This window comes from Carettochelys insculpta, chromosome 21 (assembly GCF_033958435.1).
Source record: "Carettochelys insculpta isolate YL-2023 chromosome 21, ASM3395843v1, whole genome shotgun sequence".
Lineage (NCBI taxonomy): Eukaryota > Metazoa > Chordata > Testudines > Carettochelyidae > Carettochelys > Carettochelys insculpta.
Genome location: NC_134157.1, coordinates 4,363,010 through 4,376,611, shown reverse-complemented (window position 1 = coordinate 4,376,611; position 13,602 = coordinate 4,363,010). Strand labels below are relative to the sequence as shown.

Genomic DNA, 13,602 nt, shown 5'->3' with positions numbered 1-13,602 from the left:
ATATTTATATAGGCTTCTCTAGGATAACGATGTTGGTGCACCTTGTAAAAATTAACAATACCATTTTAACTTATGATTGGCCTATAAAAGTTGATTATTTTGAGGGGGAAAACAACTCAAGAATCAGAAAATATAATCCCTTCCTCTAGTGAGAAACCACAATACCTCCACAAATAAGGACCACGCATGTGAGACTGGGTTTTCTGTATGGGGCAACAAGTCTGCACACTGGCTGCAACACGAGGAAGATTATCTAATTTATCAGACTTTGGAAACTTTTCCTCTACAGTCCTATAAAGCAAATGAATGATCAGGAAAAGTGAGGAAGCCCAGCAAGCCTTATCTACACACACCACCAATTTAACTATGATGTGAAGAAGTGGGTCTGTCTCACGAAAGCTCATCACCTAATAAATTATTTTGTTAGTCTTTAAAGTGCTACTGGACTGCTTTTTTGTTTTCATGGTATATAGACTAGCACGGCTTTCTCTCTGTTACAATTTAACTAAGGTGTGTTGTTGCATCGATTTAGACCAACCAATGAAAATCTGTGGGAATACACAAATTAAGTGTTCATACACAACGTTTCACCAGTTTAACTAAATCAGCACAACATCACACCTTAGATAAACAAACGTGACTGTCTGTGAAGACCAAGTCCAGAAGCAGAGGTCCCCAAACTTTTTACCTCATGCCCCCCCTTGTCCCATCCATGCGCCTCCCAAATGGAGTTGGAAGCAGGGCCACATGGACAGCGATAAAAGGGCCAAGACGCAGGTCACAGCTAGGGGTCGGGGAGGGAGCAGGAGTCCATCTCATCCAAAGGCTGACCCTGGCAGCCAGGGCCGGGAGCACAGCTGGTGGGTGGTGCTTCCTCCCTGACCTCATGGGGACAATGACTTGGATTCCAACAAATGCCCCACCCCCGCATATTTTCTCCATGTCATCTTGAGGAACTTGCCCCACAATTTGGTGACCTCAGCTGTAGAGCATATGAAAATACTGAATGATGGCCCTATTCTGAAACCCTTTTTTCCCCACAACTCAGGGACTTCTCATATAAGCAAAGACTGCGGACTTGGGCTCTGAGGGACCAAACCACCTCACTTAACTCAAGGATGTAGTCCCACTGAAAATGCATGAATCACATAAACAATATTTATTGCTTGTTTCAACTGCCAGATAGTTATTCCAGATTGCCAATACTTAAAATGGATCAGCCAATAAAAATACCAAACATGAACTTTCTCCTAACCTTACAATCATCACACCTGCAGCACAGTTCTGTATTAAGGATAGTTTTTTCAAAAACACTCAGCCTCAATCTAATACTACTCCCTAACATTCCTATTAACATCAAGGGAAGCAGAGGTAGGGCAATACTGAAAGTTTTGGAAAATCCTATTCCAAATGCAGACAATTAAAATGCAATAATAAACTATGAATTTAAAAACTAGTGCCAGAAAAAAAAGAGAACAAAATTAACTCAATCATGCCAACACACTTAATGACGTTAAAATTATATCAGACACTATGTTAAATGTCAGCAAGTTAACACAACTGTAGAAATTTTAACTGAGTCTCCAGTAGTAAGTTATTTTTGTCTTATTACAACATATAAAAAAGAAATAAGCTCAGCAGATTTCTTGAAAGAAACTGACTTAGTTTCAAGTATGATCTATACAGCAAGGTTCCATGCAACACTGTCAGTAGGAAAAATAGCACTTTTCCTTTTCAATCTAACTGCAGTTACAGTTTTGCACAAAGCCACTTTTATACAAAGTGACATTTGTCACCATAGGCCATGGTTTCACTGCATAGTAACAGTTCCTGCCAAAAGAGCCCACTTCACACCAACAAAACTGTAGTTAAAATAGCCAAAGGGAAAAAAAATCTCCCAAAAAGAAGTCTTTAGCCATGCAACCAGACATTCTTTCTTTCTGCTTACCATCACAAAATAAATGGGGAAAGGCAAAGTTAAAAAATCTTTCCTTTCACTCTAACTGTATTGCCACTTGTACAAAAAAAGCAAGCTCTGTGCAAAAATTCCTTTAACTGCAAAGGAAGCGGACCACACAAGCACTCAAATTCCTATTTCTGTGTGTGTACAAACTCTACACCTTAAGTCACTAAGGCTCAGAACACCCTGTGGGCCAGCACACACAGAAACTTCTGTGCATGACTTTCCCCAGAGCCATGGAGGAGTCAACTGTCTCCTTTCTCCTTCAGGTCAAGGACATCATACACAGGGAGACAAGCATACCATTCCGTTCGTATGTCCTAAGCCAAGATTTACGAGATTTATGAGATCATAACATTACTTTCACATCCTCATCTACACAAAGTCTGTAGCTGCCAGGGAAATGGGAGTGGAGAAAAGACCCCAAAGAAAAGGATCCTAGAACTAAGTAGGAAGGCTCTTGCAGAGATTGTACTAGCCTATAGCAGAGGGGTGGGCAATAAGCAGTCTTTCAGCCGGAGGCAGTACTCAAGGTCAGCCGCTACCAGATCATCGGACTCTACCTGACCATCCACTGAAGTTTGCCATTCCTGGCCAATGAGCACTGTGTGAAGCATCACTCCCCGTAGCTCGCATTGGCTGGAAACAGCAAACCACAGCCAACAGGAGCTGTCACCAGCCATACCTGAGGACCTTCAGGTAAATAAAGCATCTGGTGCCCTGACAGAGGCTATCTCGGACTAACCACCTGCTACTGGCTGAGGGAGGTAACCTGATGACAGATGATGTGGGGAAAAGCTAAAGTACTCAATGCCTTTTTTGCCTCTGTCTTCATGAACAAGGTCAGCTCCCAGACTACTTCACTAGGCAATGCAGTATGGGAAGGAGGTGTGTAGCCCTCGGTGGGGAAGGAGCAGGTTAAGAGCGATACAGAAAAGCTAGACGTACACAACTTGCCCCTGTACATAACCTTCATAGACTTTGAAAAAGCCTTTGACAGCATTGATAGAGACACCTTGTGGAAACTGCTGCAAGACCATGGCATCCCATCCAAAATTTGTTGAATGTATGAACCCTTGACATGCCAAGTTGTTCACAATGGTGTCTTGACAGAATCCTTCAGCATACTGTCAGGAGTGCAACAAGAGTGCCTACTGTCACCTTTCCTGTTCTTGATCACAATGGACTGGATTATGAACAGGACAATAGATGGCCATTAATGAGGCATTCAGTGGACATTTAAACAGCTAGAGGACATTGGTTTCGCTGATGACATCGCCGTCCCTTCAAACCAACATGAAAGCATAGAAGAAAAGGTCACAACACTAGACAAAACCGACTCAATGACTGGACTAATCATTAACAAGGGAAAGACCAAGACAATGAGGATCAACCAGTCCAACACCACCACCATCACATGGGGGAGAGGATGACCTGGAAGAAGCGGAGCAGTTTACCTATTTGGGGAGTATTATGGGCACAGATGGAGGAACAGATAAGGATAGGGAAAGTAACAGTTGCATTCAAGACTCCGTTCCATGTGGAGCTGACAAATAATATGTGTGAAGACGAAACTGCAGATCTTCAACTCAAATGTGAAGAGTGGGCTCTCATATGGATGCAAGACATGGCTTACTAAAAAGTCTTCCAATCACAAGCTACAGATGTTCATAAACAGATGCCTGAGGTACATCCTTCACAAACGGCATGACTTGGTCACAAATGGGGAGCTTTGGAACAGAGCAGGACAAGAACCAATTGACATTTAAATTAGGAGAACAAAGTGGGGATGGCTAGGCCACAGCCTCAGAAAAACATCATCTAGCACAGTCCGTCAAGCTCTCAGATGGAACCTGCAACAAATACACAAAAGAGGAAGACCTCGGACAATGTGAAGGAGATCTACTGAGATTGAAGGACAAGAGCTGGGGAGCTCCTGGAGCCAGCTAGAAGTTTTGTCCCAAGACAGAGTGAAGTGGAGGAGACTTGTAGATGACGTAGGCTCCATACGGAGTACAAGGGTTAAGCAGTAGCAGTAGAAATACACAAATCCATGGGTCCAGATCTAATGCATCCAAGGGCACTGAGGGAATTGGCAAATGTAACTGAGAGTCCTTAAGCATTATCTTGGAAAACTCATGGAGATCAAGAGAGGTCCCAGATGATTGGAAAAAAGGCAATAATAGTGCCCATCTTTAAAAATGGAAAGAGATAATCCAGGGAACTATACAACGCTGAGCCTTACCTCAGTCCCTGAAAAAGTCAGGGAGGGGATCCTCAAGGAGTCCATTTTGAAGCACTTGGGAGAGGGGAAAGTGATCAAGAGTAGTCAACATAGATTCACCAAAGGCAAGTCATGCCTGACCAATCTGATTAGTTTCTATGAGGAGCTAAATGGCTCTGTGGACAAGGGCAAGTCAACGGATGCAATATACCTTGACTTTAGCAAAGCTTTGACACAGTTCTTGCAATATTCTTGCCCACAAGTTAAAGTAGTACGGATTGGAAAAATGGACTGTAAGGTGGCTAGAAAGCTGGCTAGATGGTTGGGCCCAATGGGTGGCAGTCAATGGCTCAATGTCTGGTTGGCAGTAGGTTTCAAGTGTAGTGCCCCAAAGATCAATTCTAGGGCTGCTATTGTTCAATATCTTTATTAATGACCTGGATGAGGGGATGGATTGTACCCTCAGCAAATCTGCAGATGACACTAAGATGGGGGAAGGTAGATATGTTGGAGGGCAGGGATAGAGTCCAGAGTGACCTAGACAAATTGGAGGATTGGGCAAAAAAATAATCTGATGAGGTTCAACAAGGACAAATGTGAAATCCTACACTAGGGATGGAAGAATCCCAAGCACTGTTACAGGCTGGGGACCAACTGCCTAAGTAGCAGTACTGCAGAAAAGGACCTGGGGATAAAAGTGGATGAGAGGCTGGATATGAGGCAAAACTGTGCCCTTGTAGCCAAGAAAGCTAATAGTATATTGGGGTGTATAAGGAGCAGCACTTCCAGCAGGTCTAGAAGTTATTATTCCCCTTTATTCAGCACTAGTGAGGCCACATCCGGAGTACTGCATCCAGTTCTGGTCCCCCCAGTATAGAAAGGATGTGGATGCATTGGAGTGGGTCCAGCAGAGAGCAATGAAAATCATTAGTGGGCTGAAGCACATGATTTATGAGCAGAAGCTGAGGGATTTGGGCTTATTTAGTTTGCAGAAGAGAAGAGTTAGGGGTGATTTAATAGCAGCCTTCAATTTCCTGAAGGGGTGCTCTAGAGAGGATGGAGAGAAATCATTCTCAGTGGTGACAGATGGCAGAACAAGGAGCAATGGTCTGAAGTTACAGAGGGAGAGGTGTAGGTTGGATATTAGGAAAAACTACTTCACCAGGAGGGTGGTGAAGCACTGGAATGCACTGCCTAGAGAAGTGGTGGATTCTCCATCCCTAAAGGTTTTTAAGGCACAGCTTGACAAGGTCCTGGCTGGGATGACTTTGTTGGGGTTGATCCTGCTTGAAGCAGGGGTCTGGACCAGAGGACCTCCTGAGGTCCCTTCCAGCACTATGATTAGGGAAAACTATTTCATCAGAAGAGCGGTCAAGCACTGGAATGAGTTACCTAGAGAGGTGTGCAATCTCCATATCTAGAGGTTTATAAATCCCAGCTTGACAAAACCCTGGCTGGGATGATTTAGTTAGTGTTGATCCTGCTTTAGGCAAGGGGCTGGACTCAATGGCCTCCTGCAGTCTCTTCCAGCCCTAGGATTCTGTGATTCTGTGCACGTCAAGTGCTCAGGAAAATTTGAGAGTGCTGCAAGAAGATTAAAGAAGGGTTTAAAATGGAGATAAACACTCCATCATAACAAAATCTCACTGCATATACAGAACCATACTAAACATTCCAGCAATGCACTTAGACTCTAAAAGATAAGCATAGTGGGCCATCAACTACCACTGTAGGATAGATGCCTTTTGCACACATTAGAGCTTTGCAAGGACTTTGGTTTAAGTTGCTCTAGAGCAGGGGTCAACAACTCCTGGCATGGATGCCAAGAGTGGCACACAAGCTGATTCTCATCAGCATGCAGGGCAGGAGAGCTCGGCCTTAATCTTCCTCCCCCATACAGCCAAGAGCTTGCTCAAAGTCACGCCACCTGTGAATTAACAAAAACCAACTAATGCTACCAACCACCACCAAAACAGTGAAGTTCTGCATCTTTATTTATTAATGAAGCTGTTGTAAGTAGGACTATTAGGGACTTTAAAAAGTATCATTGGACTTTAAAAATATCACTGGCACTTGGACCATACAAACATCAAAATGTCAAATTTCAGCACTCTGCCTTACAAAGGTTGCTGACCCCTCCTCCATAGCAAACTTTAAACAATGCTGAGTGTATAATCAGTTACACATTTTCAAATCATGGCCTTGACAGGTAATTAAGTTTATCTCTTGGATACCAGAAAGATCTTACAATATATCATTGTTCAGTTACGTTACAACCATTTCAAGAACGCAAATTAGCAGCTTTATTAAAAATTGCTATATAATTTGAAACCCCAATGCTTGCGAACACAGGAACTCTTCCCTCTTCATGGAAATGTTCATGATACGGTAAAAGCTGTGTTCTCCAGCCCTGTACTGACCAAAAAGCTCTATGAACTGGCATTTCTAATCACCATAGAAAGTCTGGTTTATAGTCTGCTTGGCAAGGGGCCAGAAGGCTCCCTACTTGGCTCCCTGGAAGTGGTGCCATGTCCATCCTGCTTCTAGGCAGACGAATAATCATGCGAGGTTTGGAAAGCAGGAGATGGTAGAGGGCTAGGACATAGTTTCCAGCCCATGAGAGCTGTGGAGCCAGTGCTCACATGGGATGGGGTAGCACACAGAGCTGCCTAGCCACACCACCACCAGGAGCAACAAGGACAGGTCGTTGATTCCAGGGAGCCACCTGAGGTGAGTGCCCCCCCAGATTCAACACCCTAAAACCCCTCCCACACCCTAAATCCCAGCCCCACACTCTCTCCCTCTTAGTTAACTGGATTTTTTCAACTTACTGGCACCCTCCATTTCCTCCAAACCAAATCTGAAAACTTAACAGTTCTTCCCCACATATTCTATCAGTTAAAGCCACATTGTCTGTTAAGTCAAAAATGCATTTCTTTATTTGCATTACTTAGAAATTTGGCTAGTAACTCTGACAGCAGAACACATTGATACTACACTAAAAGACTCAAGTCATTATACTGTCCCTAAATAAATACACATTCAGTAATACTTTGAAATAAAAAATCACCAGCAGTCTCAAAAATAAAATTATGAAGGCAGACAGATTTTGTATATTGCATCATAAAGATCAGTCCTGGTGGAATTCTGCAATTTTACAATGGCCTCAAATGCCAGCAACTGCAGAATTCCCCAGGACTAAAAGATAAGTAGTAATACTATTCTTTAGGAGGAGTTGTGAACACAGAGCTGTGCCCATGGTTACTCTGCAACCAAGATGGGCTTGCTAACTCTAATAACAGGATTTTGCTTCACTTTTGAAAGCTATAGCTCAAAAACGGATACAGGTTGAACCTCCTAAAACTGGTACTCTCTGATATGGCAACATCCCTCATCTGGGAAGCTATTGGACCAGAAAGCCCAGTCAGGAGGACAAGCTGGAACCTGCATCCCCCCACGCAGCCACATGGGGCCAGGACTGCAGATGGCTTCCCTCGGGGCCAGGGCATGGGCAGGAGCTGCAATGGCAGTGTGGATCACCAGCAGATGGGAGGCAGCGGCAACTTGGGTGCCTATGCAGGGAACTTCCCTTTGTCTGGCAAGTTTTCTTGTTCAGGACTAGTCAGGTACAGACCATGAAGGACCAGGGAGGTGCAACTTGTTACTAAACACAGATAATAAATTCTCAGATGGAGTTCATCATGTACTTCAACAGAGCTATGCTGATTGACACCTATTGAGGACTTAGCTCAGAATCAGCTTGCATTTATGGTTCCCCACGAAACTGCTGTATCTCTCTGTCCCATCAGGAGTCAATTCCGTAACATATCGCAAAGGATTTAGTAACCAACTCAGAAACTACATTTGCATTACAAGTTTACTTACGTTTTCATAATCTTTCATGGTCCGAGCTCTGGTTGGTGAAACTCCATCCTCCGCCACATCCAGAAACACTAGACATTTGAGAAGACAATTAAAATAGATCCAAACACCAGAGAATGAATCAGAATGCGTTAAAAGCATTAAAACAAGTGTATTTTCAGGCCCACTTTTTAAATTATGGACTAAATAAACTAATGATGAAGAAATCCAGCCAAAAATGTACCATAAGAATCATTATACAAACGATGCTGATGACCATGCAGCACTGTGCCACACTAGGCCAAGACTTGCATCCGTAGAAGAGGTGGCAAAGAAATATTGACTACTTCTCTCTATATATGTTTCTCTCTCACGTATTCCTTCTGCAATCACCAACATTTATCCAGGGATCCGAACGTAGCACCAAGGCCACTGTAAACATGTGCAATCTTCAGAAAGGGATGGGGGGAGAGAGGTCTATTCAAGAGACTTCACACTGAAAAACTGCCACAGGTAATGCTCAAAAGTTGATTTAAAGGAGTTAGTTTTTTAGATGCCTTATTTTAAGAAAAACAAAAAAAACAAGAAAAAAAATCATCTGAATGAACAACTAATGTCCTGATAATTTTAGGGTTGATAACCACCCTAAGTATAAAAATTAAGTACAAACCCAGAACAAAAAGTCAATATAACAGACAAAAGGATGACTAGTGTACAAAAATACAAAGGACAATATTGCTCATAAAAGGACTGTCCTTCCTTAAAGCTTAACAAAAAAAATTATGAAAAAAATACAAAACAAATTAGGTATGGAAAATATTTTTGTGTTTTTATAAATTTGTTATTTTTACAGAAAAACACTGGAAAAAAGTAGCATTTGACAGTTTTCTTTTTTATAGGAAAAGTGTTTTTGCATCTTTTGATCACACATCTGCTTAATATTAGGATCAATGCTGGAGAGGTGGATCCTTATATCAGGTGCAGCATCATGTGATTTCTCTGAATACAACTCATGCCAAAACAATCTGAATCTACTTACTGTTTCAGCCCAAGTCACATAACTAACCAACCTACTCTAAATGCCTTATAAATATTTATACTAGTCCCCCAATTCTGTTCCCGCGTACCCTCGCGTAACTGGAATTTCGCATAGGTCAGGGGGTGGCTTTTTCCCCTCAGGCAGAACACACATTCTGCAGCTGGGGAAGCAGAAGGAGCACCTGGAGCTCCTTTTGTAAGGTAATTCTTGGGGTTGGGGAGGCAGCTTGGGGGGGACGTTAAGCCTGGTGGTGGGTTGGGGAATGGGAGGGGGTGGGGGGGTTAAGCTTGGGGTGGGATAGGGTTGCAGGAAGAGGACTTGAGCCGGAGCCACACAGAGCAGCGGGGAGCATGATTGAACCAGGTCAGGAGGGTTGAACCGGCGTGGGAGGGCTTTGAACCATAGCCACGCGTGAGGTGGGGGTTGAGCTGGAGCAGTGCTCGGGGTGGGGGTTGAACCAGAGTGGGAGGGGGACTGAGCCGGAGCTGTGCTCAGGAGGTGAGCTGGCACTGCACACATGGGGTGATGATCAGGAGCCAGAGACGGGGGCGGTGAGCCATCAAGGGGTTTGAACCGGGGCCAGGGGGTGTTGAGCCAGAGCCAGAGCCAGAGCCGGGCACATGGGTGGGAAATGGGTGAGCCAGAGATGTGCACGGGTGGTGAGGAGGGCTGGCGCAGCGAGGAGTTTAACCGGGACCAAGGGAGCAGGATTTTGAGTTGCCCTTAACTCACGTTAATGCGAGTTAAAAAGCGCAACTCGAAATCCCGCATTTTGAGGATTTACTGTATACCTACAGTCTAAATACTAGTTAAATACCTTAGTATCTTTTAGTACACACAATCTTGTCTTTAATATTTTCGAAGGAAAAAATATCACTAGCATCAAAATTTTTCACAGAACACCAGTGTTCCAGGGAACAGTTTGGGGTATACTGCTCTAAAACAAAGCACTAAGTGAACCATCATCGTGTTCTCTGACTAGCACAAGAAGTTCAGGACCAGATGCTGAAGGCTGCTAATTGTCTTTCAGGATCAGGCCCTGAACACAACAGAAACTTGTAAGTTGGTGTCTTAAACTAATACCAGTTTCTGCACTAATAATATGAGTTTATAAGTCTTGATGGTTTTCTTAAAGGGACATTAGAACTTATAGCTATTTAGCAACAAGTTCTTGGAAAGAAGATTTTTTTAAACTTTGCAGTCTCCTAAAACTAACATTTCAAGTGTTAATATGACCACTTCCTTTTCACCATCAGTTAGCAACCCTTACCTCCACCACCTCCTTGGCCTATACGAGGTTCATCTCTGGAGACATCTGGCAGTCTGGAAATAGTGACGCTACAAGTGAGATAGGAGGTGTTTCAATGATGGAAAGTTTAGAAAAGCCACAAAAAAATCCCCCAGCAGCAATATTTCCAGTGTCTGTTCCCTCTCCCACTCCCCACACCAGAGTACCAAGGCCACCCTTATGTCTTCCGGTGCCCTATGCAGTGCAAGACCCTTCCGCCATAGGGAAGCAGGGTAGCAACACTGCAGTGGGAGGGGAAAGCTCCCCTGAGTATGGGGACAGGAGCAGGGCAGGGAGGTTGGTGGAAGGGGAAGCAATGCCTGCCCCCAGAGCTGTGTGCTGGGAGGAGGAGGAAGGGACCAGGACATTGAGGCCAGAACAACCGGGGGGGGGGGGGGGGAACGCTGCAGTCTGAGCAGGGTTGTGGGACTGATGGATTTGGCCTCTGGGACCAAGAGGCATGGGGTGGGGAGGACCCGGGAATTGCACCAGGGGACAGAGAGGAATGGGGGTGGCCCGAGGAGCTGGGGGATTGGATTGGGCTGGAAGGCAGAGCAGAGCAGAGCAGAGACCAGGAGCTGCTTGAGGCAGTATTGTCCTCTGACTGCGCTAGGTGTACACAGGTGCTGCATCGGCGGGCAAAGTGGTGCGTTCTCTGCCTATGCTGAGGCACAGCTCCTGGCAGCCCACAGAAGGGAGGGGAGGGACTCAGCCAGCATCCCGGCACCCTTCCCCTCTACCCGCGGCCACAAGATACGCAGAGCCAAGCAGCCTCCCCGGGTCAAACCACTGGCAGGGAGGGGCACGAACCCCAAAACGCAGCACCCCTGCCCCAGGGTGTGACCCAAACACCCAACCCGCACCCGGGCGGCTTCAAGTGCACGCAGCCAGGTCCGGCCCGGAGAAGGGGGGAACCCCGAAAGCCCTGCCCTGCCCCCGCCCCCGCCAGACTCGAGGGGGGAGGGGAACCCCGAGCGCCCTGCCCCCGCCCGACCCGAGGGGGGAAGGTCAACCCCGAGCGCCCTGCCCCCGCCCGCCAGACCTGAGGGGGGAGGGGAACCCCGAGCGCCCTGCCACTGCCCCTGCCCCCGCCAGACCCGAGGGGGGAGGGGAACCCCGAGCGCCCTGCCCTGCCACTGCCCCTGCCCCCGCCAGACCCGAGGGGGGAGGGGAACCCCGAGCGCCCTGCCCTGCCACTGCCCCTGCCCCCGCCCCCGCCCCCGCCAGACCCGAGGGGGGAGGGGAACCCCGAGCGCCCTGACCCCGCCCGCCAGACGAGGCGCTAATCCCGAAAGGTCCTGTCGCCTCGCCTCGCCTCGCCTCGCCTCGCCCACGCCAGACCTAACGGTCCCAGGCTGCCCGCCCCTACCTGCCGCTGAACTCCACGGGCAGGGTGAGGTCCTCCCCCGGCAGCGAGTCCATGGCGGCCCCGATCCCTGCAGGGACCCTCCGGCGGCGGCGGCGGCGGCGGAGGCTCCGGTTGTTATTGTCCGACTTTGGCGGCTTCGCTGGAATTCAAACGGCCGCAGCCGCTTCCGCCATCTTGCACATCCGAGTGCGAAGCCGCTGAGGCCGCTCCGGAGGGATACGGGCTGAGGGCACGCTGGAAAGCTATCGGGGCGCCGCCATCTTTGCTAAGGGCACAGGCCGGGTTGGTGTGGGCAAACGCCATCTTGGCTGAGGGCAGACACGGAGGCAGCCGCGGCCGTCCGCGCTCAGGACCAAGAACAAAGAAGGGAGGGAATGTGGGCAGTCGCCATGTTAAATGAGGGCAAGAAAAGGGGCAGCGTGTGCAACCGCCATATTTAAAAGAAGCGCGAGGAAGGGTGTGGCCAGGAGCCATCTTTGGTCAGGGCAGGGAGGTGTGCAGGGGAGGCGCCCTCTTTAGCCAGGGCAGCGTTGTCGGGGGAGGTGCACTGGTCAGGCTCCCACAGGCTGCACGCACTCCCTGGCCTCACTCGGGCACACGACATAGGCTTGACACTGGCAGTGGCCCACCTGTAGCCCAGGAGCTCAGCGCTGCTCTTCACAGCTGTTGAGCCCTGGGGGTGCCTTGAGCAGAGGGAAGGGGAGCACCTCCCAAGGGCTGATCAGCACCAGCCTCCCAGTCAGGGGGACCCACCTTCTTGCAGCCGGCTAAGCACTGTGACCACGCCTGCCCCACTGTGCAATGGCCTCTTCCCAGTCAATAGTAAATGCAAGCCCGGCCAGTACCTGCCACATTCACAGAAGACTTAGGCCATGCCGGTTAAGGCTGAAATTTGGTACACAGGGTAAGGAGGGGATAGAAACAGTGGAGCAAAGGGCCTGTCTATAGAATCATAGAACACTAGAACTGGCTGAGACCTCGGGAGGTAGAGCATCCCTCATAGATACTTATCCAACCTTTTCTTAAATATTTCCAATGTTGAAGAGTCTATAACCACCCTAGGCAATTCTGGTGCTTATATAGCCCACTCATCTACTGGTTTGGTTCGCTGTTCCATGTAGTGGCACCTAGTCCACTTACAGAAGGAAAGAATGAGTGTCTGTACAGTCTTAGCTGAAAGCCAGCTGACTTTTAGCTCAAATTAGAGAGGCACCTGCACTGATCCCATGATCAAATCTGCCTGTGAGCAGTTACACTTACCCTGATAGTTCAGAAATTTTTCCTTATGTCCAACCTAAACTTCCCTTGCTGCAATTTGTCCTGTCATCAGAGGCTACGCAGACTAATTTTTCCCTCCTTCTAACACTCTTTTAGGTACCTGAAAGCTGCTATCATGTCCCTTCTCTGTCTTCTTTTTTCGAGACTAAACAGACTCAATTCTTTTAATCTTCTCTCATATTTTCTAGACCTTTAATCATTTCAGTTGTCTGGACCTTCTCTGATTTCTCCCCATCCTTCCTAAAATGCACTGCTCAGAACTGGACACAGTACTCCAACTAAGGCCTAAACAGCACAGAGTAGAGTAGAATAATGATTTCTGTCTTGCTCACAAAACTTCTGTTAAAGCACCCCAGAAGGATGTTTGCTTTCTTTGCAACAGTGTCACACTGCTGTCTCATACTCGTCTTGTGGTCCACTGCGGCCACTAGATCCCTTTCTGCTGTACTCCTTCCTAGTGAGTCACTTCCCATTATGTATGTGTGGAACTGATTGTTTCTCCCTAAGAGCAGTATTTTGCATTTGTCTTTATTGGACTTCATCCTATTTGCTTCTGACCATTTCTCCAGTTTGTGCAGATCAT

At 47.0% G+C, this 13,602-nt stretch overlaps 1 protein-coding gene across 4 annotated transcripts in view; it reads right to left on the bottom strand.

Annotated features, from left to right (window-relative positions):
- Positions 1–11,873, bottom strand: part of CDK5RAP2 (CDK5 regulatory subunit associated protein 2) — a 145,420-nt gene extending 133,547 nt beyond the window's left edge. For all 4 annotated transcript variants that reach the window (XM_075015126.1, XM_075015127.1, XM_075015128.1 and 1 more), the window contains exons 1-3: positions 11,742–11,873; positions 10,355–10,422; positions 8,070–8,137 (exon numbers count right to left, since the gene is read on the bottom strand). In XM_075015126.1, coding sequence (XP_074871227.1) covers positions 8,070–8,137; positions 10,355–10,422; positions 11,742–11,794 — 189 coding nt within the window. In that variant the 5' untranslated portion in view covers positions 11,795–11,873. The remainder of the gene's footprint in view (positions 1–8,069; positions 8,138–10,354; positions 10,423–11,741) is intronic.
- Positions 11,874–13,602: the final 1,729 nt, after the last annotated feature.